The 27,791-nt window shown below is 36.0% G+C and overlaps 3 protein-coding genes across 5 annotated transcripts; 2 read left to right on the top strand and 1 right to left on the bottom strand.

Annotated features, from left to right (window-relative positions):
• The first annotated feature begins 5,014 nt into the window (after positions 1 to 5,014).
• LOC116730657 (E3 ubiquitin-protein ligase RING2-A) lies at positions 5,015 to 12,093 on the top strand. 2 transcript variants are annotated; one of them, XM_032580017.1, is made up of 7 exons: positions 5,015 to 5,274; positions 6,970 to 7,068; positions 8,004 to 8,164; positions 8,414 to 8,629; positions 9,428 to 9,748; positions 10,411 to 10,651; positions 10,743 to 12,093. In XM_032580017.1, exons 2-7 carry the CDS (start codon positions 6,991 to 6,993, stop codon positions 10,902 to 10,904), a joined length of 1,179 nt encoding a protein of 392 aa, XP_032435908.1. In that variant the 5' UTR covers positions 5,015 to 5,274; positions 6,970 to 6,990; the 3' UTR covers positions 10,905 to 12,093. The 2 variants fall into 2 exon arrangements, with proteins under 2 accessions (XP_032435908.1, XP_032435907.1); XM_032580016.1 differs by having other exon boundaries at positions 8,414 to 8,638.
• A 54-nt stretch (positions 12,094 to 12,147) lies between these two features.
• Positions 12,148 to 18,342, bottom strand: rps18 (ribosomal protein S18). Of its 2 annotated transcripts, none has more exons than XM_032580020.1 (6): positions 18,330 to 18,342; positions 14,670 to 14,768; positions 14,442 to 14,528; positions 13,471 to 13,572; positions 13,256 to 13,347; positions 12,148 to 12,273 (listed from the first exon to the last, which is right to left on the bottom strand). In XM_032580020.1, the coding sequence occupies exons 1-6, from the start codon at positions 18,330 to 18,332 to the stop codon at positions 12,198 to 12,200; spliced, it is 459 nt and encodes a 152-aa protein (XP_032435911.1). In that variant the 5' UTR covers positions 18,333 to 18,342; the 3' UTR covers positions 12,148 to 12,197. The 2 variants fall into 2 exon arrangements, with proteins under 2 accessions (XP_032435911.1, XP_032435910.1); XM_032580019.1 differs by lacking the exon at positions 18,330 to 18,342 and adding an exon at positions 15,376 to 15,479.
• On the top strand, positions 15,666 to 27,653 carry vps52 (VPS52 subunit of GARP complex). The gene is made up of 20 exons (XM_032580015.1): positions 15,666 to 15,805; positions 16,221 to 16,302; positions 16,776 to 16,828; positions 17,416 to 17,491; positions 17,710 to 17,777; positions 17,969 to 18,144; positions 18,327 to 18,477; positions 19,043 to 19,143; positions 19,329 to 19,461; positions 19,669 to 19,726; positions 20,293 to 20,426; positions 20,841 to 20,996; positions 21,355 to 21,473; positions 21,642 to 21,765; positions 22,274 to 22,369; positions 22,643 to 22,750; positions 22,966 to 23,031; positions 24,408 to 24,519; positions 25,300 to 25,418; positions 26,171 to 27,653. Exons 1-20 carry the CDS (start codon positions 15,713 to 15,715, stop codon positions 26,315 to 26,317), a joined length of 2,172 nt encoding a protein of 723 aa, XP_032435906.1. The 5' UTR covers positions 15,666 to 15,712; the 3' UTR covers positions 26,318 to 27,653.
• Positions 27,654 to 27,791: the final 138 nt, after the last annotated feature.

Genomic DNA, 27,791 nt, shown 5'->3' with positions numbered 1-27,791 from the left:
ACCCACATTCCTAAGGACATTTTTGGAAAGTCAGGACACAAACAGCATCAAAGGGAGAGATGACACACCTGATTACTAAGCTTAATGAGTAACCTTAACATCTTAACAAATGCTGCGAAGCTGTTTGTTGTCATTGTTGAACTAATGTGAACTTATGGGCATTCGTCAGCCAATGTTAGCGTGTGGAATAATTGTGGGTGTTTTTTTTTGTTTTTACCAGGACAAGAAAACAAAGGTTAGAACAGATGGGAGAGGTAATCACAAGGCAACACAGGACAAACAACTATCCACACACTCACGCCCACACGGCCACTCATCTAGAGGCAATTTAGAGATGACCATTAAACTACCAGTCATACTTTTGGACAGTGGGACGAAGTCACTGTACGTGGAGAAAACACACATACACTAGAAGAACTCTCAAATTCTGCAGGAAGACCCCAGGCTGTGACTCAAACCCAAGACATTACTGAAAGTCAAATTTGCTACCAACTGTGTCACTGTTCCCAACAAAAGAGTATCCGGGTTTTAAAAACGTGCTCTTGTTTTATGAACACAAAATGTATTTTGTACATTTTGTACAAATGTACAAAATACATAAAAGAAAATTTTAAAAAACTGAAACAAAATTGACAGTTTTGTTTTCGAGGATCATATTTTGACAACCCCTGATTAAAAATGGCAGACATCTTCTAGGCTTTGATTTTGATTATGTTCATAGATTGTACTGTACAGACTGATACCATTTCCCTGTTAAACTGAGGTAAATATTTTCTGGAGATTTAATACTAGTGAGGAATATTTCATGTTAATAAATTGATTTCTCAAGAATTTTTAATTTTCCCGACTATTTTCTTCTTATGCAGTAGGCTAAACAAATCACTGAAATTTAAAAAGATTTATAAAGTTATGTCGCTTACAAGAAAAATGCCACTACAACAAAATGAATAAAAAACACACTGAGATGGCAGATGGTTTTTTTTAAGTGACAGTAGTAATTACTATGGGTCATCCCACATGACACTAACTCTCCTATTCAGCATGAATATTTCTGATTGCCAACAATGGATTCCATTCCATCTTCAAAGCCACTTATGTAATTAACAACCTGCATTATTTTTGGCTTGGCTCTTTGCCAACTCCCTGCAGGGTTGTTTCTTTGCAAGTCACACCTGCATGTTTTCTTAGTAACTGTCAGTTTGCATTTTACTCAATTCAACTTTTGCTTCCCTTTTAAATCTCTAAATCCAATCCATGCAGATAATAAAGACAATCTGTCACAAAGGAAAATACTAAGGTGGGTAATATTACATTTACTTAATTATATTTGCTTGATTAAAAATACATACATTTAGGAGTAGTTTCACTGCACTGTACTCTTTACTTGAGGAAAATACAGTATATGGCTACTTTACACACCGTGAGTAATTTCACCGAATGAAGAATAAACTTTTCTAAACCAAACATGCATCAGATACAGTTATTAATAGTTTTATGCTTCGTCAACTATTCAACGTTGTATGTTTGTATGATTTTTTTTATTTTTGTGTTTTTATGAAGTAAAGGACTTTGAACTGCCTTGTTCTGTTCTTATTGGTTAGTACATCCTTGTAAAATAGAGTAATAATTTCAATTGATTTCTTTACTGAAAAAATAAAAGTAAAATAAATAATAACAAAAGAAGCAAGGCTGCCATCAGATGTATTGACAAATATATATAAAATCAAAGATGCCAACAATTTGTAAGAACTGAGGAAATACTAACCATTGGCTGTTAACAGCAGTGAAAGGACACAAGCTGAACTAGGGCCTGTTCAACCTTTTTTATAATTCTGGGCTGTATTTGATCAAAAATCTTTGATTCATAGTTTCCCCAAAATATTTCTAAAATTTCACCTTGTCTCTTTCTCCTGAACCTGGTGGTGTGTATCATTTTGTAGGCTCCGGGTATATTTGGACCCCCAAAATTCAGGGTGTATTATCCTTTTTTCTCAAGGTGTGTCTTTCAATTGTGACATCGGGTGGAATGGTTAGCTTTGGTTGATGCGAGGTTACATTGTGAGAAGAGACTGACCTTCAGGAGTACAAACATATTCATAAAAATACATTCTGAAGAGAATTTTACAGTCATAAAGTTGCACAGGTCACCTTACAATTAACCCAACAAAGGCATATTGTTCGGTCAGTCTTCCACCCACATTACTCATTAGAAGAACGTTGGTGCCTTTTTGTCACAGTGGGTGTGAATCTCCTGTACCAGAAATAGATTATCAAACGTGTTCTAGGTCTCACACTACATTAGGACCATGCAAAAATCACCCTAGAATGACATTCTAGTGCAAATATCAATAAAGAAAAATCAACAACTATTAATAAATCTGAAATGTTTAGATAAATAAAACAACTTTAGGTATTCTAAATGTGGCTTATACGCAACAAAATCTATACATGTAGATAATTATAAAGCTAATTACTGGTTCGATTGTGTTCCTGATCAAAATCCAAAATTTCAACATGTTGTGTCAATGAGCTCACTTTTGTTTGAAGTTAAGAACTTCAAAGACTGCAGTGTATTGGTACCAAGGAAATGTCCAGTCATTAACTCAACAAATCATTGCCACACCTCATTAGTAAGGAAACCTGTGGATTTTGTATATTTACTGTTGAGTTTAGGAGTTTTAAGCTTCCTATGACACATTAAAGACACAAGGGAACAAAGGATTTGCGGATTACAAAGAAGAAATAAGAACAGATTAAATTAAACTCACACATGAAGCTTGAACAGTTTTACAAATTATTGCAGTTTAGTTAGAGTAACAGGAGGTCAGTAATCAAGGTGCTTTTTTATTAACAATTAGCTCATACACTCTTGATTTTATGAAATAGGGAGAGAGGTTCTCAACCTTTAACAAAATATATCCCACTCAGCAAATTAAGATGGTTAATGTATTTTCTCAACTAAGTTTCCATATTTTTGGCTAAGACAGTGAGTTTAGGCAAATCCAAGCCTGAAGTCAAATGTATTGGCACATGCAAAAAAATCTAAAACTTTTTTTTAGCAAACAAATTTACATGTTCAGGCCAGTTAAACTGGACTGTCTACCTTCGTCATTGTTGGGCCTTGATGAGCTATTCAGAGAAACCTGAGCAACTGGGGTAGGACTAATAGTTTCTTTCATGTCTTTTGGACAATCGTAATTACATGGTGTGATTGGTTTTTTTGGGGGGGTTTTTTATGTTTCCTTGGAACAAAACACATCACTTTTGAAAAAAATGCTTTTGCTCGTCATGTTTTTGTTCTAAAGAATCTCAGCTTGTAAGGTCATTGTATCGCCACAAATGATATTTCAGTTTGTCAGAAGCTGTATGACATATTAGGTCCTTATTATTTGAGTCATTCTTAATATACAGGATACTTTTCAAAATATTGTGATATTTTCTTTTAGGATTTTGTGCCGCTCTTAGCCTTTATTAATCAAATAGGAAATTGACAAAGAGGAAAACATGAAAAGTTTTAAGGCCAGGAGTCAAATCCTTGTTTCATTGGATTTGACTCATTATAAGGAGTATTGTAATTATAGAAATAATAATAATAATAATAATAATAATAAGAGTCAGTGCCAAATAAATGCAAAAGACTGTGCTGTTAGGGGCCCTTGCATAGTTCTACTAATACTCGGCTGAACACGTCTGAGATTAAACCTGAGATGTGGTTGGCACTTGGTGAACGAAACAGCAATTAAATAAGAAATGCTGAAGTAATAATAATAATAATAATAATAATAATAATAATAACAATAACAATAATAATAATAATTAAAAAAAATTGCCAAACCTTCAAAACCTTCTGATACATAAATATTCTTTATAAGAACTGAGCTTTTTAAACATGAAAAACGAAACAATCCCTTTGTAAGATGAGTATCTATTGAACAGGTATCTTAACAATATAATGTTTTGATTTAAATGTACTTTTAGCATTTCCCTCTTTGTATTGATTTTTTTGTTGTTTTTGTTCTTCACTTGATTCACCTTGTTGTACAGCACTTTGGTCCAACTTATTAATTGTAATACTGCTTTGACGTTGAAACAGGCCTCAGCACTAAAACAAGGCAATGACTTTTTTAGAATAAAAATTATTTTAACTATATTCACTTTTGATATCTGCAGGAGATATGTGGTATTGGCCATAAACAACATGTCTAACAATATAAGTATGATTTATCTTGTTTCTAAGTATAGAATAAAAATATATTTATTATTAATGTATATAGAATAAGACACTGGACAATAAGAGCATTTACCACAGGACAAATAACACTGTTCAATTACTGGAACCAATATACCACGGAACGTCGCGAGGCATATAGATGAGAGCATACAAAGGCCACAGACCTCGACACGGCCGTCCAGAACTTAAATCTCGTCCTCTTGCCGCATGTCTGTTATTAAACAGACATGTCTATTAAAAATAGCGAGATATAAAGATATGAATCTCAGAGTGGTCATTACAAAATGTACTAATGAAATTGTGCAAATAAAATCAAGGCTGTGAAACTGCATGTAATTTGAAATGAAATAAAACGGTGACGTACCAGTAAGAATTTAAACACTTACTGCGTTTGTTTGGACGGGCGGTGGCTATAAAGTCTTATGACTTCTGAAGCTTCGGCCATAATGCTCTTTTGTGTACATAGGATACAGCAGAACACAAAGCAAACACATACAATAAAAACGAAAGTAAGGATTATTTCAGTTTTTTATTTTGTTAATACAAATCGCAGGAAACTTAGGCCTCAAGTACAAAGGAACCAGCTGAATTATGTCAGTCAGTCCAGTTAAATGTGTAAGTTAGGGTCTAAAAACTTACTTAAAAATCAAAGCTTGATTTTTTGTATTTTACTTATCATTTGGTTGCCATTTACAATGTAAATAAGCTTTTCGGCATTTTATTTTCCTATACATGGCTTGTCCGTTGGGGGCAGTCTTGCTAGGTAAGCGCGGTAGTATGACGTATGAAGAAGACGACGCAGAAACATGGCTACAGCTAATGCTAACTAGCCGTTGGTGTTGAGAAAAATGTTGCATATTTGATTCTTCTTTGCTCCTTATCCTCCAGACGAGGCTTAGCCGGGACACTATTTCGACTGTGTAAAGACCCGGGCAGAAAATACGCATCGGTGTGTGTGTTTAGAGGTATTTACTGAGAAGTTTGTCTAGAAGTGGTGTGTTTTGGTGTCTGCTCCTGTCAGCTGTCCGTCAGTTAAACGTCAGGTGAGTTTCCGATTTGATCGACCCATTTAGTTCTTTCCTTGTCTAAAAGCTGCATGAAGTGATTGATAGTGAGAATTTTGCGTGTAGCAGTCAGAAACTGGGAAGAATAAAAGTTGATATACTTGTTTACTGTTAGAAACGTATGACGTCTAGGGTTTCGTTGTTGCTGGGGTTTAATGATCTCACTGTCAAATTAGCCTGTTTGAACAGCATGAGCTCTAAATTATGTATTTAAGAATTGTTTGGGGACAGTTTTTAGCGAACTATATTGAGTTCTTTTACGCTATTGGCAGTGTTTAACAGTGATATTCGAAATTTTAGATGATGCATAAACAGTAGAATAAATGTGCATACCAAATTCTAAATTTAAGTTATATTTATTGAAGAAAGGATGAATTAGTACTTTCTTAACAGCAATGATGCTGTTATGGTCCACAATTGTGAGTATTAAAAAAATGTTTTTCTGTAAACTGGTTGCTCTCAAGGTATTTTGCTTACACCTAGGTCGCTATGAAGAAGGATCAAATCAAATTAACTGCAAAGATAATAAAAGATTAAAATAACAAAAAACGCAATTTGCATTGTGTTCCCAATAATGGATCTTTTCAATAATAATATAGTCACCTCTTAGGAAATGTAAAAGAGGACAATACAGCTGATGCAGCAGTACCCAAGGTATCGAAATGTTCAAGATTTGGTTTCATAGCCAGGAGACTGCCCGGATTTTTATCTTATTGAGAACATATTTAGGCTTTTTCACATAAACTTGATGTATTCCTGAATAAAAACCCCTGAAACTTAAAAATGTCATTGTTTAAACTTTATTATACTATGGGGACATCTTAAAATATTAAATGCAGTAAAACTTGAAGAAAGTCAACTGTACTAACAAGAGTTCAATCAAGTTTTCTTCATACTTTATTTCTAAGGAGTAAGATTTTCTTTTAATCTCTGCACATAAGCCCTTCAGTCTCTGGTGGTCTTTTAAAAATGTTTCTTTTAACTTTTTCTGCCTTTTAACTTTTTCTGCCTGTCAAAAGGCAGAAAAACTATTCTATTTACTAAAAACTATTTACTAACTATTCAGTCATAAAAGCCTCCAAAGTCACACAATATGTTGCCAATGTCAGGGACAAAATACCTGGAAAACTCCTGCACAAAACCACTTTAAAAGACTAAAGGTTTTGCTGAATGAAAGTACATAAAAATAGGGAGTAGTTAAAGCTTTTTCACAGTATTACTCATCAAACACTGAATTTCTCTATTTCAATTAACACCACCATCTTCCAACCCAGAAACAATAATGTATTGATATCAGAAAGATAATTTAGGATACTTCTTACTTTTAATCTATGTTTTCCCAACACTTTTCTTTGCAGGCCATTAAACATTGTCCCCATAATGAACTCTTAACATCTCAAACACTAAAGATGTTTATCACATGTTGGCCTCACATCTTGTTGGAGTCTATCCAACTTGCCAAACATGTAATGATTATGATGAGTATCAGATATACTGCCTTGAAATACAATATCCTACCAATGATATTCTTGTGGTGAAAGATTTCCACCTGGTCTTTTTGACTAACAAATCCTATAACCACATAAAGATTTACTATGTGGTTCTTTCTGGGGTTAAAAAAAAATAAACTGTTACTAAGAATATAATGTTTTGTTTTCTCTCTTTTTAACTCAGTAATTGTGAGAAACCGCAGGCATGGCAGCTCCTGTAAATATCCAGACTCCAAGTAAGACCTGGGAGCTGAGCCTGTATGAACTACACAGGAGCCCTCAGGTAAGTGGTAGCACAAAACAAATATGAAATTCATAAAGCTGTTTGTAAGTCTGGTTTGATGTGACCATTGCATCATGTTTAAAGGGTGAAATATGTACAGTTTCGAATTAGACATGGATATGTTGGCACTGACCTAACAGGGTTAAAACTCCATAGTTCAAAGGGGTGTATTACAGAGAGAGATTAATGCCTCAGCTATGTTTTGCTGAACAAAGGCTGCCTGTGTTAAATAAGGCTCCAGGTCTGCCTGTATGACATCAAAGACATCATAGATCAGTCTGTTACGATCACTGACTGAGTTCGTAACTTCCCATGTAGCAATCTCTGAAAGTAAAACCTGTTCACTAATCATTTTTCTTATGTGTGATGAAAAAGCCAACGTAGAGAAGATTTGTCACCTCTAAAGTCAGTTTGAATATATTTAAACACCGATCATAAGTTCAATTCATTACCTGAATATATCAAATTGGCAGACAATGTTTGAATTTATTGTCTATATTTGCTGTGAAGTTTTGTTACTTTTCCTTGTTTTCTTTTATTATTTTAGTTTTTTTGAATTCTCTCATCTCAAACGCTCAACAACTCCAAATATGTAAGATATCTTACAAATAGTAAGATATCTTACATATTTGGAGTGAATATTGGTTTTATCCGAACTGGTCGTAAAGATTTTGCCTAGATAATTTTAACCAAATATATAAAAAACATTATGAAATGTTCCAAAATGGATTCCTTCTGATAGCATCTGAATTTGACTATGTAAATAGGTGGTTTTTACAGGAAATTGATTGAATTTACTCAAACTGGGTCCAAGGAAATCAACTTGTATGAATTGGACTAATTTCCCCCATAAGGTTTTCTGAGATTTTATTTTTCCTTGATTGTTACGATGTAAAGCAACAGAATAAAGCAGAATTTTGTTTGTGTGCACACAGGAGGCCATCGTGGATGGGACTGAAGTGGCGGTGTCTCCTCGCTCGCTGCACAGTGAGCTGATGTGTCCCATCTGTTTGGACATGCTGAAGAACACGATGACCACCAAAGAGTGTCTGCACCGCTTTTGTTCTGACTGTATTGTCACTGCACTGCGATCTGGGTGAGAACAACTGCCATTAGGCGCTAGTGAAGTAATGCAGGGTGGAATCTTTTCAATAACTGTTCAATATGTGGAGGTACAATATGTAAACATCTAACTGGGATACTATCAACCATCTGATTTTGAGAATAAACAGGACAACTTTAGTATATCTTTGAATGGAAGTGTGTCATATATACACAGGTGCAAAACAAGTATTTTTAAATACTTCATTGTATTTAAAAAAAACTTATCTTTATGACACCTCAGGAACAAAGAGTGCCCAACCTGCAGGAAGAAACTGGTCTCCCGACGTTCACTGCGCAGAGATTCAAACTTTGACGCGCTTATTTCAAAGATCTACCCGAGTCGTGACGAGTACGAGGCCCATCAGCGCACCGTCCTGGAGAGGCTCAACAGGCTGCACAACAAGGAGGCGCTGAGTTCCAGCATTGAGGAGGGGCTCCGCCAGCAGGCCCGCTACAGGTCCGAGAGGTGGGGGAGGAAAGGGAGGTCGTCAGGAGGGCGCATGGCGAATGATTTTTTCCCCCCCTCCTAGATGAAAATGTTTTTACGCTCACCAGACAGTTTATTCTACAGTAATCATTCCCAGAACATCTTTGCTGACTTGGTGTAAATAGAGTAGTAAACTTGCATACTAGTTTGTCTATAATTGCAGGTTCTTGTTTTTTAGGGAACTCACTGCTTCTGCTGCAATTATAATAACATCCAAAAACATTATTTTTGGCCTTTGAAATAAATATTTGAGTGTTTCAGATTTTATTCTTTCAGATAAATGGCCTTCTTTTAGATGAAGAATGAGAAAGTCAAATAGTTTTATCATATCAGGCCAAGTACATATTCAGATATGTGTCTTGTTTTCATTAAATCTTCACTCATTAATTCCAATTATAACGTTTTAGAGAGAAACTGCCAGTTGAATTTGTAATCTTTGATTGGGTTCATATTGATTATTCAGAATCATCATAGGCATCATGCATTTTATTCTGGTATTCATTGCTGAAAATATATTCTTGAAATATATATGTGAAGGCCGAATATATGAAAATATACAGTATTTAACCTTCACATCAGCCTTCTGCTGCCCCCTTGTGTTAATGCAAGGGGGCCAGCAATTGTGCCAGCAAGTGGCACAATTTCAATCCAAAACGTTCAGTGCTGTTGTGTTGCGATAGCAGGGAACCATTATGAGGGAAAACATCTTTATCAGTTTTAAACAACACTAACTTTAAAATTTTGTTAATGTTTACCTGCTCCTTACAGGAATCACCGTGTGAAGAAGCCTACCCAAGAGAGCGACAACACCACTTTCAGCGGTGGTGAGGACAACGGTGACTCCCGCTCACACCTGTCCCATGACTCTGCCCCCTCGAACACGCCACACCCCAGGGGACAAACTCCCCCGGAGGCTGGACCGAGCCGCAAGCGGCAGCGTGCCTCAGACGACGGCTCGGGCCCCGAGGCGGACAGCGGGAGCCCAACTCCTCCCCTGAGGCGCCACAAGGAGGGGCCGGCCTCAGAGATCGAGTTGGTGTTCAGACCACACCCCCAGCTGGTCCATGGCAACGACTACAACCAGACCAGGTGAGATAAGAACATCTCATGTTGCATCCAAAGAGCACAGTGTGTGTTACCACGAATAGGCCTTTCAATTTTGCTGGACGATAAATCGTCCCAGACGTTTTTGCGATAAATGATAATATTGTTGTTTTGAGACCATTTTCAAGTTATATAATGGTTATGGCATAATAACCATTATGCCATAACGGTATAATGGTGAGGACAACGGTGCTCAAATTTTATTCTCAAAGATCAATAAAGTTTGATCTAAATACGTAAAAAAAATTGTCCTTCAAAGAAAGAGCTAGTTGAGACCAAAGCACCAGACTGAAGAGTTTATCCAAATTTTGGTAGAAACAGAAAAAAAAAAAAAAAAAACAATAAATTATGCAAATGGAAATGATTGAGATTGTTTTATTTTATCATGCAATGACAGACCTGGCTATGGATACATGCTTTTTAGAAATGATATCCAATAATTCTATTTTTAATTGCATATTAATGTTTTTATTTGCCCCTTTCAGATTAACATTCTGCGATAAACATTTTCTTTTCTACAAAATTCTGAAGAATATCAATTTATGACCAGCTTAATTGTTTGGCAATTAAATAGTAAACTATCTTAAAATATACTGCTGTTAATAGCTATAAATAGTAATACAACTGATCTTTCCCTCTTTTAACAGATACGTGAAGACAACAGCCAACGCCACTGTGGACCATCTGTCAAAGTACCTGGCGCTGCGCATCGCTCTCGAGGAACGACGGACTGATGGACCAACGGAGAACAGAGGAAAAGAGGAGGGAGGAGCAGAGGGAGAAGGTGAAACTGGAGCAGCGTCAAGGAGTGGAGAAGGGACAAGTCTGAGCAACATCAGTGAGAAACAATACACCATCTACATAACAACAAGGGGAGGGCAGTTTTCAGTGAGTAACATTTCATTCATCTTCAGGATAAAATGTTTGTTTCTGCATAAAGAAAATTTTGCGAGCCAGTCACCTATCTTTTTCCCCTCAGACTCTCAACGGTTCTCTGACACTAGAATTGGTCAACGAGAAATACTGGAAGGTCCGAAAGCCGCTGGAGCTTTATTACGCTCCCACCAAGGAGCAGCAGCAGCCTCAAGCAGCGCAGCAGCATCAGCCGCAGCAGAAATCCCCCCCACCACAGGATGGATGAGGTCATAGCCCCGTTCTGTCAACTGCTACGAAAACACCCATTGTGTTTGCAATCTAGCATTAATTTTGGTTTATTCTTTGATTTCTTTTGCGTATTTTTTACTTGAAACATTTGACGGCCTAGATGAATTGGAATTGATCATAAACAGAAAACATGATGCAATCTGCAGCATTAAAAGAAAAACATTTAATAAAATTCACTTAAGTCAGCAGACTTTTCCTCCTTCAGGATTCACCATTTTCTCATTCCTTAATTTTTGATAAAATTTTTGTTGGCTAATGTGTATCTCCAAAAATCTTTGTATCATGTACCATTCTTTGTTTTGGTTATTTTACAATCATAGGACTCTTTAATTCCAGCGATTTTATGGTTCCTTGACTTGTTCTCAATATGTTGGTGCTTTAGATTTACTGTCATGATGGGCATTTGATAAGGCATAGGTCATCCCAAATAGTTTCAGAAAATGAATTGTGATAAGTTAATGTTTTTCCTCTCCTCTCCTCTTCTTTGTCTTGCAATCCTGATGAAGAGTAATTTATATAATGCTACTTTTAATAGATCATATGACTGAAGCTCCTACCAGCTCTTCATACTTATAAAACAGCTGTCATGTCATTACATGTTGTACTATTGTGGCAGTAATGACTAATTCACAGCTGTAACTTTTCAACATTGAGTGAACAAACTTTTGCAGCAACAGCTCTGAATATTAACATACATTGGGAGTGGGGAAATTGTACATTTTGAAGCTTTTCTTTAATATAGATATGTAGATTTATCCAACTGTATTTAGAATGCTCAAGTCTTACTTTGTCCTGAATAATTTTGCTGTAATATAACTGGAAATGGGCAGAATGATTTATTGCCGTGTTTTACAGCCTCTTATTTTAACAATTTTTCAGATATTTCTGTATTTTAACTCTTTTCACCCCTTTGATTTGCTTTAGTTAATACCACAGTATGTTTCTACACTTGCTTAAAAGACAAAAAAGCCATACATGGGCCTTCTTTATGAAGGCTGAACACGAGTTGAACAATTTCAACTCTGCTTATTGTTTCTTTGCACTTTATATTTCCTGCAGCCATAGCTTACCTACTTTCATGATATAATGGGTAAATTAAATGCAATATTATTCCTGTTACAAAAGTCACTCTTTCTGAACAATTGAGAATAAACTATTTAAACCAATTTCAGGATCAGTATTTGAATCAAAAACAAAACAAAAAAAAAAGACAGGATAGGTAAATTTTGTGAAGTGTGGTGTTTTATTGAAACAAAGGGAAGCAGGGAGTTTACTTCTTCTTGGACACACCGACAGTGCGACCACGACGGCCGGTGGTCTTGGTGTGCTGACCGCGCACGCGGAGACTGTAGATAGAGAAAAGAGATGCAGGAAAAGTTAAAACTAATTCATTTTAGTTCATATGGAAACAAACTAAAGCAACAAGGACAGTTTTTTTTCCCTTGGCAAATATTCTTTAAGAGCACTGTAACAATTTCACAGCAATACTTCAAAAGGTGAAATATATGTACAGAAAAATGTACTGTGGAATGGGGATTTTCACCAACTAATTAACTAATAAAGTTTATGCAGTAAATACAGTGCACCTTCCAACAGGAAATGCAAAGCTACACTGCCATATGTCTTTTACACGTGCCATTTTTTGTATGTAAAAGAGATGTCTTTTCCATTATTATATATACATGCTTGCCTTTCACACAGGGACCAATTTGCATTGGGACATTTACACAATATGCAACATAAAAACTTCACTTTTAAAGAGAAGGACAATACTTTAGAAGGCTAATCAGATTAACATGATAGCAAAACTAAATTTAATGGCTTTTTAAATAGATTTTATTCAGTAGAACATAGACAGGGACGAGGAGAGAGAATGGCCTGAGACCAGGAATCTAATCCTGGACAACCACGTCGAAGATAACATCTCCACATGGTGCATGTGGTCTTTAAAAACTGAATCACCAAGCACCAGCCTGCTCTTCTTTTAAGCCATTTTATTTAGTTAATTTATTTAGCCAGGCGTAGTGCAAAGTGTTCAGTATAGAAACCAAAATCATTCAATAGGAATTCAAGTGTCCCCAGGACAGGCTCTCTCTGCACCATTCATCTGTTCACCTTCCTGTATTTGAACTATCTTGAGCTGAACCAGTCTGCCACAGTCTGTGTAGGGCCTCGACACTTTGAGTTGCAATATTGTTCTCAATCTTAGCTTTATCCCAGTATTACGAATTAATCGACTAAAAATGGCAAGATTGGTGTGAGAGCAGAGCAGCTCCTGGTGAACAAGATGTTGATGTTTGTTCTTGGACAAACGCTCTTAATTCTTACCCCCAGAAGTGTCTGAGACCACGATGAGCCCTGATCTTCTTCAGTCTCTCCAAATCTTCTCTCAGCTTGTTGTCCAAACCGTTGGCGAGGACCTAGAGATGCACATAAAAGTGAGCCGTGATTAATTGAGGAAACATTTAAAACAACTTTACAACATTTCAGGCTATAGTGTCTCACTGGGTCCAAAAGGATTTAGAATACTGTTGACCACTTACTTGGCTGTATTTGCCATCCTTGACGTCCTTTTGCCTGTTAAGGAACCAGTCTGGGATTTTGTACTGACGAGGGTTCTGCATGATAGTCACTACCCGCTCAACCTATAAAAAAAATAATTAAAAAAATCACACATATATATATATATATATATATATATACACACACACACATATATAGCGTCCTTAGGACTAATAGTTGGTAGCAAATAAGAGATAGCTTGAATTCTACCAGAAAAAGGTCAGCCTATTTGCCTAGATGTAAATTTATTTATTTTTAATCATGAATCTGATGTGGATCAAATGTTTATTTTACCAACACATGGCTTCAATGTTTGTTTAGATAGTCTTTCAATAACCACCACAAAAAAAGTGTTCAGGCAAGTGAACCAAAGATATTTAGCTTTTAAATTATTTTTATTATTTTGAGGAATATATGCTAGTTAAGATAGAACCTAATGTTTTGAAATCAGATTATGAACCACAGTGTTCACTTTTTATTCCTTTATAACAGATAAGATGCTACTCATGTGAAGAGGATTATCTCATCATCTAAAAGGCTGAGATGTTTAATATTTCAACTATCTCGCAAAGAACTCAGTTACTGGAAGGGGAAAGATCAATGGCAACCACATTTCAACCTTACTGAAGCTTCTGTTCATAAAGCAGGTTGTGGTTATACTGTCTAAAGAACCTCCCTTCAAATAACCAACTATTAAAATGCGTACACAATAACTGCAAAGCAGGAACAAACACATGGTCAAGACCAAAACTTCCAAAACACAAAATGGAAAACAAAAAACATTCACTGTTGACATTGGTAGGGCAACTACATCTTTACAGCAAATTTGAACTATATACATTTAAGTTTTCAAGACAACAATCATTCTTATTTAATTTAGTAATCTGTCCAAAAAAAGATTTCTAGCCAGACTTGGAACTAACAATTTTCAGTTTTTAGCAGCAATGCTTACCTCCTCCTCAGTGAGCTCTCCAGCCCTCTTGTTGAGGTCAATGTCAGCTTTCCTTAGGACGACATGAGCGTAGCGTCTGCCTACACCCTTAAATCAGACAAACAGTAATTTAGTATTACTCTTATGGAAACAATCACAAGAGACCAAGTGCAGCAAGCTCAAAATGTAAGTTCAAATGTAGCACAAAGTGCCAACTATTTTAAAAAGATCTTTTTTTTTCAAATATACCTTGATGGCCGTAATGGCGAAGGCGATCTTCCTCCTACCATCAATGTTCGTGTTGAGAACACGAAGAATGTGCTGGAACTTCTCAGGGATGACCAAAGACTGAAATCATAACCATAACAGGAAAAACATCACTAAAAGAAAAGAGATGATCAGAGGCTGAATCCTAGCAACAGAACTACCTTAAGACCACAGCATTGCAAAATACAAGATACAATCAATTGATAAATGTTTAACTTGTTCAATCAAACTAAATGCAAAAATGCAAATCTTAATACAAACAACAGGCTTCCATTTGTAGTGCTCTTGTTAATGCTAACAAAGTAGCTAGCTTAGCGATTGAAGCCCCGAGCAAAACTGTATGGGCGATATAAATATGATTGGACCTCAAACGTAGCAATGTAACGCAAGTTATCACTGCTTTAACTGGCACGTAAAACGTGTTTTAGCGAAATTAACAATGAAAATTGTAGGTATTAATTAATCCACTGGCGCTTCATAGCTTGTGACTCCTCACAGCTAACCAGCGTTGATAAGATAGGGTACCATATTTCAAATATAATGTCACATATTTCAACGATTTCGAGTTATTTCATCACCACAACATGCATAGTACTTAATGGGGACAAATAAACCACAGATAAAGTAGATATAAGCTCGATGATTACAGATTTTAAAAGCATACTAGATCGGTCCAAAACATACTTACCATCTTGGAAGCAGGTTCCGTGCAAAGAGGAAGACGCTATTATCTCGCGAGACTTTGGCTGAGTTTTTGACAGGAAATTGGTCCTCCGTTTTTAGTGGGTCCGATGAGATTCTACGCATCTTAAAGCCAATTTACGTAAACATAAATTATATACATGTTACAGTTATTTTATCTGTATAAAAATAATTTCACCATTCTGAAGCCATATACCTTACTAGGTTTATAAAAATGTTAAATGCTTTTTCATGGCTGATACCTGGAAGCGGAACCAATGCATTGGTTGCATTTGTGTTTTTGTTTTCCTTTCTATCCTCTACGTTAGCATAAATTCGCCGCAATGGCGGAGGGAGTACCTGCTGGTATTATTGAAGCCGACGTAAACATAACTGGAAACCAAACACAAATCGCTATGGCGTATCTACAGGACGAGGTGACAGTTTATTTAGTTGACTCGATAGCCTTTTTTGAGGGAACACAGTTAAATATTCAGAATAGCTTTGGACAATAATAGCACCTGCTAGCATTTCCCTAACAGGCTTCAAACTGTCTAGTCAAACTGTGGAGCACCTAGTTTGATGATAAAACCAAGGTATTAAATGCTAACTGTCAATCAGTTGTTGACCGACAACTTGATTAATTACCATGTTGATTGCAAACAACGAAAACCTAACTAGAGCAGACAATTGAGGGTGTTGCAAGTCAGATGAGATTTTCACTGTGATTAACATTTGGTGGTATCTGCTATACTTTGAATACCTCGCACTACACAAGTACTTGTTTCACTAAATGAGATGAAACCCTTAGAGATTCTTTTCTGAAATAGCTATATCTTTATTTTTCTCTAGAAATCTGATGGAGACATCACTAACCTTAACTTGGGAGAACTGGACCTGACCACTGATGAGTTCATCTTGGACGAAGTGGACAGTAAGACTGTGGTTCATTACTATATTGCTCCAATCTATTTTTAGTTCACAAAGGATAAACATTTGTTATTGTATGTTCATATTTAAGCACCTTTTCATTCTGAAATAAGTTCACAGTCCCAAAATGAACTAGTTTTGCTCATTTATCGTTTTCCTTATGAAACAGTATTTAGTAATGCAGCGTTCATACATAATTGGTCTGTAAACATATTATCTCATCACTAAACATTTGCAACTTGGTCTCTGCGATCTTAAGTTCTGTTTCATTCTTCTTCCTTGCTAACAGAAACTGTATTTTATTTTATCTGAACTCTTAAAGTCTCTCGTTGGCATGTTTTCATATTTTAGCTGTTGCTATACACTTATTTAAAAATTTTCAGTCAAGTTCGGAGGAGGAGTTTTTGTCTTGGAAAGTCTTTTTGATCTCAGATTTCTACAAAATTTTTCTTAATTATTATATCTTTCCTCCTGCAGCTCATATTCAGGCAAACTTGGAAGATGATCTTGTGAAAGAAGCTCTTAAAACGGTAAAGGCATCATAACACATTTGTATCAAATATACAACTTAAATGTTTAAACTGACCTGGCTATTAATCCTCCTCATTTCTCCACTGTAGAGATTTAAATGGCCAAAGGATAACACCTGTTTCTGTTACTGTGACAATTACTTACTTCTTTATTATTTCTGAATTTTATATTTTGAATAAAGTGTACACTCAAGAAAGAAGGCATTCATTATTGTGTCTCAGTCACTTTCGCTTTGCATTACCTGGTCCAGTATGTATTCTTTTTCACAAACCAGAAGCACAAGATATTTGGTGTAACTACACTGTTCATTTGTAGTTTCTGGCCTCTATGCAGTGTATTGTTGTACACAAATGTAATTTGTTTTAATCCAAACTGCTAAATGAACATGTTCTCTAATGTCCTGAATCATCTCAGATTGCTCATCAGCCAGAATGCACCAGGTCTGAAAAACCCTCTAGAAATGAAGCATTTACTTTTAACATGCTCTCTTTTACAATGTAACTCTGAGGTGAACATCTTTTTACATGAAGCCAATAATAACCATGTTTTCTAATAGTTCAGTTCTTCTCTTTGTGTCTGTTTTCAGGGTGTTGACCTACGTCAGTACTCTAAGCAGGTGGAGGCGGAGCTGCAGAGGATCGAACAGGCCTCCATCAAAGATTGTATCCTTTAAATTTTAGAACTTACTGGCCCTCACGTTGTATCAATGTCAAACATGTTTGAAGCGAGATATAGGCTATGACTAAATCCGTGAGTCTATGTTAAATGGTCAATTAATAAACTAACATGTCATTGAATTATTTACTGAACTCTTGTGAGACTTGGAATTGTTTTACTTTTTCAACAATACAAAATTCCATCCTTAGCACATTTATGTTAGACATTAAGGAAAGTCAAAACATTGCTCTTCTGCACAACCAGATCACTGCGTGTGACTCCATACTGGAGGTGAGACCATACTTAAGCACAGTTTATTTATATAGCACCTATCCACAGTACATCTAATAGAAAAATGTTCCATTTCCACATTTTTCTTAGTGTGTAACTATTTCATATAACTAGAAAAAGATTAGTTAAAACATCTTTCCAGTTCTTGAGTTACAGATTTTTAATAGGTTGCTTTTTCTTTTCTTCCTTAGCGAATGGAGGGTATGCTGAGTGGCTTTCAGAGCGACCTTTCCTCCATCAGCAGTGAGATCCAGACCCTGCAGCAGCAGTCAGTCAGTATGAACGTCCGATTGAAGAACAGGCAGGCCGTACGCAGCCACCTCAGCCAGCTGGTGGACGAGCTAGTGGTACCCGGAGTCATGATCTCGTAAGTTTAAGACAGAATAATTTCAATCATGTTGAGCATACAGACAACAATTTGGAAAGCCTTAATTAATTTTCATGTTGCTTCATGACAAAATTAGAATAAGAAAAATAGGGATGTTGTATTAAAAATGAGCGACTAAAAAACTACTACAAGCGGCTTGATGTTGTCCTCTGTCATTGCAGCACCATCCTGGAAAGTCCAGTGACGGAGCAGGAATTTCTTGAGCAGCTCCATGAGCTCAACACAAAGATCAACTTTGCCAAAGAGCTGAGCTTCAGAGAAACTTTGGCCTGCTCCGACATCCAGGACATTGTTGATCGCCTCAAACTCAAGGTAAACCCCAGAGAGAGTGGAAATGTATTTTATGTTTTGTTACTCCTTGCGTCACAGCAGTAAATTCAGTTATTTTATGTTCATGTTCGATAGATAGATAGATAGATAGATAGATAGATAGATAGATAGATAGATAGATAGATAGATAGATAGATAAATCTTTATTGTCATTGTCACAAGAACAACGAAATTTAAAAAGTGCCATCAGTCAGTGCATATGCTTAAAAACAAAAAATAACTGTCTCACAATTCACACACAATGTAAGACATAACAAATAACTGGTAAAAAAAAAAAAGCCACATTCTCACATACATCATTCATTCATTCATTCATTCATGTTGTTTGCTTTTCAGTCATTGCTTTAAATGTACTCTTGCTGCATAAGGAAACACTTGTTTCAGGGTGTAGTAATATATGTACATAACTTTTTAACTCATTTGTCAAATGTTCAAAGGAACTGTTTGAACCCCGTATGAGTTTAGTTGTATTTGTATAAGTTGAACTCCTCTAGGATTCTTTTACAATGTTTTTCACAGTGAGTAAACCGAACTTTCTCCCCCTCAGGCGGTCTCAAAGATCAGAGAGTTTATTCTTCAGAAGATCTACTCCTTCAGGAAACCAATGACAAACTATCAGATCCCACAAAATACTCTGCTGAAATACAGGTATGTACTTTTCTACTTTATGGTGGCTTTTGAAAAGGGTCATTCCAAATTTAAATAAAAATTAAACCATCAAAGCAGCTAAAATGTCTAAATTGAACAAAAGACCACATCCTTTTTGTATTTATTCCATATTCTAAAATGAGTGAAAATGACTGATGGTTGTCCATATGACTGTCTTGCTGTAGATTTTTTTATCAGTTTCTTTTGGCTAATGAAAGAACCGTTGCCAAGGAGATCAGGGACGAGTATGTCGACACTATGAGCAAGATTTACTACAGTTACTTCAAGTCCTACAGTGGACGGCTCCTCAAAGTGCAGGTCAGTGGATCCATTAAGAAAAATCACAAGCGTGTGATGTGACCTCCATAAGTTCATCTCTGCTTCATTACTTTTTGTATTTGGTCCACCACACATCCCAGACTGTCAGGATGTGGGAAAGCACTAAGCTCTTGTCCTTTTACTATCCTTCATTTTATTTAAAGGGTTTTATTTTATATTAGAATTTGTTTTTCTGCTCTGTTTCAGTATGAGGAGGTAGCAGACAAAGATGACCTGATGGGAGTGGAAGATACAGCTAAGAAAGATATCCTTCAATTTCTGTCTTTATGCATGGTTGTGTTTGCTCATGAAAAATGAAACATTCAAATTACATTAGAAGAAAATGAAACATAGTTCCTCTTAGGTAAGTAATACAGAAGTAAATTATTTTGTTTTTAGAAAGAGTTTCATTTTCATACAGCAAAAATGATCATTTATTTTATAAAACAAAACATATAAAATCTTGTACCATGTTCTGCTACAGGCACACATAAACTAGAAGTGTAACCTTGATCCTACAAGTTCAGCACATTTAAGTCACCTTTTAGAATAAAGTGTTTAGTTTTTTTACTGTATTTTCATACATTGGCTCGTTATGTCCTCATCTATGAATGACATTTATGACGTTTGTGTTTTATGTTGAGAAGTTTCTGTAAGCGGTTTCCTCTGTATGAATGTTGTCAGCTAAGGTAAAAAGTTTTAATATGTTAAGCTCAATTGATCTGAAGTGTTTCTATCAGAAGAACTCCAACTGCATGACTGTCAGTTAGACACAGGACAGCATTGATGTACCGATGCCCAGTTTAAATGATCCTTGACTTTGAGCTGCAGGTTTTTTCTCCAAACCGTCTTTAAAGAGCAGGAACACCATTTTCACTTTGGGCCAGAGGGGGGCAATATTGAGTCCAGCAGAGCTGGAGGGTCCCATCCTGGTTCCACATACAGCTCAGAGAGGGGACAGCAGGGTGAGCACACGTTTAAAGTTACAATCTAAATGAAAAACAAAAACTGATTTTATTCAAACTGTGAAAATACTCCTTGTATTATATACAAGGTAACACTGGCTGCATTATAAGCGATAAATGATCAATAATACTGTGATATGAGTCACAATATGCATTGTTTGTACATTCCAATAAATTGTTCTCCTACAAATATAAAATTTTTCATTTTTCTCAAAGGATTAATTGACTATAATTGTATCCTTATTTTGTAACATAAACTCAGAAAGATAAATATTCTTAAATAATGCCATAAAAGTCAATGTTTAAGCAGGGGTAGGAAATGGTGTTTGTAATCTAAATATTAGTATTTTAGCATCATTTCTGCTTAGGGCTAAGAAACATTGTACTGTAATCTGTTAATTGTCTGTTCCCCAGTATCCGTATGAGACGTTGTTCCGCAGCCAGCACTATGCCCTGCTGGACAACAGCTGCAGAGAATACCTCTTCTTGTGTGACTTTTTCATGGTGACTGGAAACTCGGCCCTCGACCTTTTCAACTGCATCATGGGGAAAACTCTCAGCATGTTCATGGTATGGACATCTGTTTAATCTCCAGTTGTATAGTTGTATGGGTTTCATCCTACTGTAGAGTGCACACAATTTTGTTTTATATTTTACTCAATGCACCTATTGGTGGTTTTGTTCGTGTATGTAAGCCTAATTTACCAAAATGGAAAACATATCTTAATAATGCATGAACAGGCTTTTATTATCTGATTTATAAATCTGTAATTTTAGCTTTTTTAATTTATTTTATTTTTTTTATCTCGTGTTTATAGTTTTCATTTACAATTCCAACCTGGGCAAGCGGTTATTTATTTACTTCACTTTGCCTAATACACTACACACCTAAAACTTTAGTGATCTTGTTCTCTGTGTCTGCCTGCAGAAGAGCATGTCCACCTACGTGTCAGACTGCTACGACAGCATCGCTATCTTTCTCTGCATCCATATCATCCTCAGATTCAGAGCCATCACAGCGAAGAGGACCATCCCTGCTCTTGACAAGTCAGTTTCACATTGAAATTAAAAATACGTCATATGGATTTATGTTTTTATTTATTTTCTTACTTGCATTGGAGTCATTCTTACAAGAACAACTGGGGGGATGCACATATGATTGCGTTATTCTTTATATTTCTAGAATTACCTGAAGAAGTTGTGATTGTTTCTCAGGTACTGGGACGCCGTGTTGGAGCTGCTGTGGCCGAGGTTTGAACTCATTCTGGAGATGAATATCCAGAGCATCAGAAACACGGACCCTCAGAAACTGGGAGTGCTGGACACCAGACCACACTACGTATGTGTTCACACACAAAGACCACGGCTCCTGGCCTCAATCATAGTGAAGCTGTTGCATCGGTTATGGTTCCAGCTTTATAATTACATCTTATGAGATGTGTGATTTGGTATAAAGAAAGTTATGTAGGCGCATTGCAGTAAAATTTAATGTAATCAACATTTTATTTATTTCAGTAATTATATTCTAAAAGTGAAATCCATATATTCCATAAAATCACAGTGTTTAGTAGTTTTTATGACTTACAGCTAACGAAAATCCGCAAGATTCTGTTTGTATGCAAGTAAGAGCAAAAACAAAAAACTGGATTTTTAATAGAAAAATGTTCTTTTATTTCCATATTAATGCATATAAATTGCTGGAATGACAAAGGTTCTTTAGCAAGGCTCTTGCTAAAAAACCTGGTTGTTCAGACTACTTTATCCATCCATATTAATGGAAAGTTGAGTGGAAGAAAAAGTATATCAAAAAATGTTTTGTGGTGTGAGTTTATGTTTTCTAATTTCAGATCACTCGGCGATATGCAGAATTTTCCTCCGCCATTGTGAGCATCAATCAAACATTTCCTAATGAGAGGACCAACACTCTGCTGGGCCAGCTGCAGGTAACACACACACATGCATTCACACAATATTTATTCTATGATTATCTGCTGCCAAAAAAGTATTTCAGTTTGATGTAGTATACGAGTGGAGAGAGAAAAATTATTCAGAATTTTAAATTACAAAGAAATATTGGTCAGTTTGAAATTTCTCAGTTGTGGTTGCTTAGCAGGCTTTTGCAATGGAGTAAAACAAACAAAAAAAAACCCAGTTAATTACATACATACATATATGTGTATATATACTGTATATAGACACATAATTTTTCTTTGCAGGTTGAGGTTGAAAACTTTGTGCTGAAGATGGCGGCAGAATTTCCCTCCAGGAGAGATCAGCTGATCTTCCTCATCAACAACTACGACATGATGCTCAGTGTCCTGATGGTCAGAATTACTCCGTATTTAGTGTTAATGATGTTTGCTCTGTAATCTGCTTGGATGATTTGCAGGGCACAAAAGGTTCTGTATTTATTTTTTCATCTCTGCAGGTTTTTAATCTAACACAAATCTTTTCTTTTGTACTAGAATATTTTTAGTATTTGTTTTCGTTTTCACTTGTCAATTCTGATTAGGTTGTTGTTGTTTTCTAACCTGTCCAGGAGAGGGCAGCAGATGACAGTAAAGAGGTGGAAAGTTTTCAACAGTTGCTCCTTGCTAGAACGCAGGTAAAATCTGATTATTTTTATTTCACTACACATTAAATTAATATGTATAACTAAACTTCTGATTATTAACACTTATGATTAAAAGAATCCATGAAAATATTTCAAGAGGTGGGTATTTAGTTACACTTTTTTCAATTAACACACTTTTGTTTAATAAATTAGTTTTGCATATTTAAGGCATATAATTTATATTTATTTTTTATAGTTATTTATAACAATCTAAAAAAAATTTAAACATGCATCCTCTGCTCGTAGAAAAGATGTTAGTCTGTTTAAGAAGAGTCACATCATTGGTTTGCATCAAGCAGAGGAAAAACTCTAAAGAGATGGCAGTAGCTATTAAAGTGGGATTAGAAAAAGTTAATACATTATTGAAGGTTGAAGGAATGTTGGGGACCATTCTTCATCTGTACCCTTAAAATGAACAGAAATTGTTTTTATATCAACACCAATATATGTTTTTCCACAAAGTAAATTATTGGAAATAGTAAAACAATTTTTAAAAAGCAATAAAACAAGCATGTGAAAAAGTAATTGACATTTTGGTTCAATTTCACTTGCCACTCCCAGACATTTCAAACAAGGACATTGCTTAAATACAACATGAAGCAGGCAAAAAATCCTTGCCTTGCCTTTTCTTTAAAGGCTAAAAAAATCCTTTAAGAAAGGCTTCTTTTTTTAAGCTTTTTCTGACAGAAGCTTGTCTTTTGTAACTTTAAAAAAAGACTAAAATCCCTTTGTATCTAGAGGAGGTTTCCACAGATGAGAATGACAATATGTCTGGGAGCAGGAAGAGAATGAAGAGACCTTCCTGCAATGAGGATGATAAAGACAGCTCATCATGTTTTTAGCTAAAGATATTCAAGAACAGATGAGAAAGCAAAGTTATACATCCGGAAAAAGCTGCAAAGCTATTTCTAAGGCTGTGCTCTGAAGCATAGTTCCAGCCAAACTGGACAAAATATGTAACCGTGGTGAAACTTCCCAATTACTCAATTGGTGCATCACAAACTCCCTCTAGGAAGTCACAAAAGTACATAGAACAACTTCAGTTAAGCACACTTGGATTATGTAGCAGAACAATAAACCAAAAAAAAAAACTACTTTTAAAGAAATGCTGGTTGGAGGGGCCTAGTCAAATTCCATACCTAATTACATTTGGGCTGTTGTGGCATGACCCTAAACACACTGTTAAGTCTTGAAAACCTTCCATTGTGATTGAATTCAAACAATAGAAAAGCAGTAGGAATACTGTTTCTCAGCACTGTGTAACACAATAATAAGCTTTAAGCTTGTTTTATGCCTTTAATCTTTCGCTTCAAGCAACTGAGCTTTTAAATATTCCTCCCTGTTTTTCCTCCATCCCCACCTCGCAGGAGTTTATCGAGGAGATTCTGTCTCCTCCCTTTGGGGGGATGATTGCCTTCGTGAAGGAGGCTGAGGCACTGATGGAGAAAGGGCAGCTAGATCGACTGAAGAATGAGGAAGGTGAGAGAAATGTTTCAGATGTAGAAATGACTTTATGCGAAGGGCTGAACAGAACAGAGGTGCTAGCCACACCCAGAACAGTTTGTACTCTCGAGGCTTTATGGTCGCTATTGTTAAGGTTTCTTGACAAAAGGAAACTATGCATTTCTCCTAAAACTAAACCATGCCATTTTAAATGTTGAAGGGTTTTAGTGGTTATTTTAGTTTTTGGGAACTTTAAATGCCTTACACAAATTTCAGATCATTTCTGGTTGTCAAGCGTTAACATATGTATTTTATGTAACTATAATACAAACATGGCTTATTTGGGTTACTGCTTATTTTGGTTGTTCCTTGTTTTGAATACCTTCTCATGAGGGATTGTCAAAGATCACTCCGTCCTGGTCTCATGCTCTTCTTCACTCTAAAGATGATTGGAATACACCTAGATGTTTGTTTCATTTCAGCCTTCAGTTTTGTTTTACTGAGCAATGTGGAACTTCCTCCTTAGCTTTCCACTGTCCTTGCAGTTTTATGTCTCATCTGTCCAAATGTGTAGAAATGGTAAGTTCAGCTTTCTGCATCCTTTGTGTTTTGTCTTTTCAACCACATCGTTTCCCCCGACAACCACAGTCTCATAAGTGTTTCTGCCATATACGAGGTCAGACAGGAAACTGGCCTAAGTTCAGCATAAAGCAGAGAATGCAAGGAAACCTAACCATACTGCCCATTTCTTCCTCAGAAGACAAATAGAGAAAGAATAAAATGCTTGCAGTGCGTAACAGAAGTGTTTGTGTGCAGCTCGGATCACTCAGCTGGTCCGAGGGTTTTCCAGCACCTGGAAGCAGTCAGTGGAGTCAATGAGTCAAGATGTCATGAGGTCCTTCACTAACTTTAAAAATGGAACCAGCATCATACAGGTGAGCAACTAAACAAGTATGTTATCCAAACAAGCACTAGTGTCTGATTCCTCTAGTGCAGAATGTTCAGCATGATCATGCTGAAATGTTTGGCATATTGACCATTTCATTTGGAGGAAGTGCAGTTTTGAAGCATGGGCGTGGCACTATCATTTTATGTGGGTGTTTTGCTGTAGGAAGGACTGGTGCGCTGCACAAAATTCCATCCTGAGAAAATAAATCATGTAGAATTTATGTAAGTTTGTCAACAAAATCATTTGAAGTCATTTGAAGTTGCCATCACAAAACTCAGATCTCAGTGCTATAGAACATTTATCGGCAGGGTGATCCGAGTGTCAGACAGCGAGAATAAAGCGGTTGTTTGTCTTTTGAAATACACCATATAAATTTCAGCGGTACAAGTGCATCACCTGTATAAAGAAAATTATTTAAGTGTATTTCTTTCTTGTTAAGCATACATTAATTACTGAGAAGAAAGAAAATGTTTCTACATGATCTTGCATTTCTCTAAACCTCTGGACTGACAGACCATGCTTATTCCAAAATATCCAAAATTTGTTTCAATTTAATTAATGTCAAAGAACAAATATGTGGTATGAGCAAAGTATTCTGTTTGTTATTTCCACTCCACATCCACTTCAAGTAGACAAATAGGAAAGAAATGTTGATGCGCCCATGTAGGAGGAAAGGAGCGCTGCATAAAGTCATTTTGCAAACTTTTACTAACTCTTGCTCTTTATCCTGCCCTGCAGGGCGCTCTGACTCAACTCATCCAATACTACCACGGCTTTCATAAAGTTCTGAACCAGCCGACGTTCCGCAGCCTGGCCGTCCGCTCAGAGCTCATCAACCTCCACCATCTCATGGTCGAGGTGAAGAAGCACAAACCCAATTTTTAACGAGTGGGAGGGTCGCTAAAACGCTGAGCTGCAACCTGGAAAGGATGACCCTTCTAAGCTCATTTCGTCATTCCTTTTTCAGACTCATTGAAGTCTGAATGTCCTCAGTCTTTCTTTTTTTCCACATGTGACACAAGTTGCAACACAGATTACAGAGGAGGAGGTTTCATATCAACGTCTGACTGTTCATCATTGAACTTTTGCATATATTCCTCTGAAGAAACTGCAAAACACACATTTTGTACCTGTGAACTTGGAAAATTAAGAACTTTTATTTAAACATAACCAAAATGTCCCCCGATTGAGTGTGCAACTTTGGTGTAAACGTTGCTGATATTAACGTAAACTACCAATATTTCGATCATTCAGCCAGTTGCTAAATCTGTGCATTTAAATTATCATCCAAATTTAGATTACAGAGGAATTAAATTAAATGTTACTATATTTTTCCCACTATTTATTAAAACAGTTGAACAAAATATTTGGGTGCAATTATCAAACACTGGAAGGACTTTACTGTGACAGCAAATGGACATTTGTGTGGCTGAAAGTATGGATTCAGTTATTTTGTGGACGTATATGAAGGAAAGTATGATTTTCTCTGGAAAAAGCCCACAATCTTGCTCTCCTAACATGGAAGAAACACTTGCATTTGTTTGTGATTTATAACACTGCACTAGGTCGAGAAAAGCCCCTTCGAAGTACTTTGAAGGGGCGCTGACCCTTAAGGTAGCTGTATTTTTGTCATGTCAGCAAATCCTATTGTTATAGGATTGAATTTAAAAGTCAAGGAGCATATCTTATCTTTGTTTAGAACAATCAATCTTTGGACTTTATCTCCTAAAAGCATTAATCTTTGGAAAAACCCAACTGCTTTTATCAACACGTCTATTAGTCCCAGCCTGCTCTCATTCCATACTTGTCAACAACATATTTAATATCTTGATAAATTATAGACAGAAACGGATAAATTCTCATGTGATTTAACCAAGTAATATTTTCTGAAGATTTGAGATTCCAACCTATTTTAATTAACATGATTCTGATCCCTCCTTAACCATTTACTAAACCTGATTTGTTCACAAAGAGACAGGCAATGTATTGGATGTATTGTATTCATTGTGAAGGAAGTCCTGGATAAAAAGATTATTCAAGTTGCAGCATGTCTTCGTTTCTTTGCCCTTTGTGTTGCATCTGTTCCTGTGAACGTGTGTATTAAGTCATTCCCATGTAACCAACATTCTGAATGAGTTAAAAATGAATAAAGAGCAAAAAAAGTTTTTTTTTTAATTTCTTTATTTGAGATTTCAATTAAATAATAAATAATTTTTACAGATATGAAGTTTTATTTGTTTTAAAAGTTTTCTACAAATACGGTCAAGAAACAATTTTGAATAAGCTTTGTTGTTTATAATTTTTAACAGTTATTTTTTAATAAAATCACAAGTTGGTACAACTCAAAAAAAATTTACAT

The sequence above is a fragment of the Xiphophorus hellerii genome, chromosome 13 (genome assembly GCF_003331165.1).
Source record: "Xiphophorus hellerii strain 12219 chromosome 13, Xiphophorus_hellerii-4.1, whole genome shotgun sequence".
Lineage (NCBI taxonomy): Eukaryota > Metazoa > Chordata > Actinopteri > Cyprinodontiformes > Poeciliidae > Xiphophorus > Xiphophorus hellerii.
Note: the sequence above shows the minus strand (reverse complement) of the source record. Positions and strands in the feature narration are given on the sequence as shown.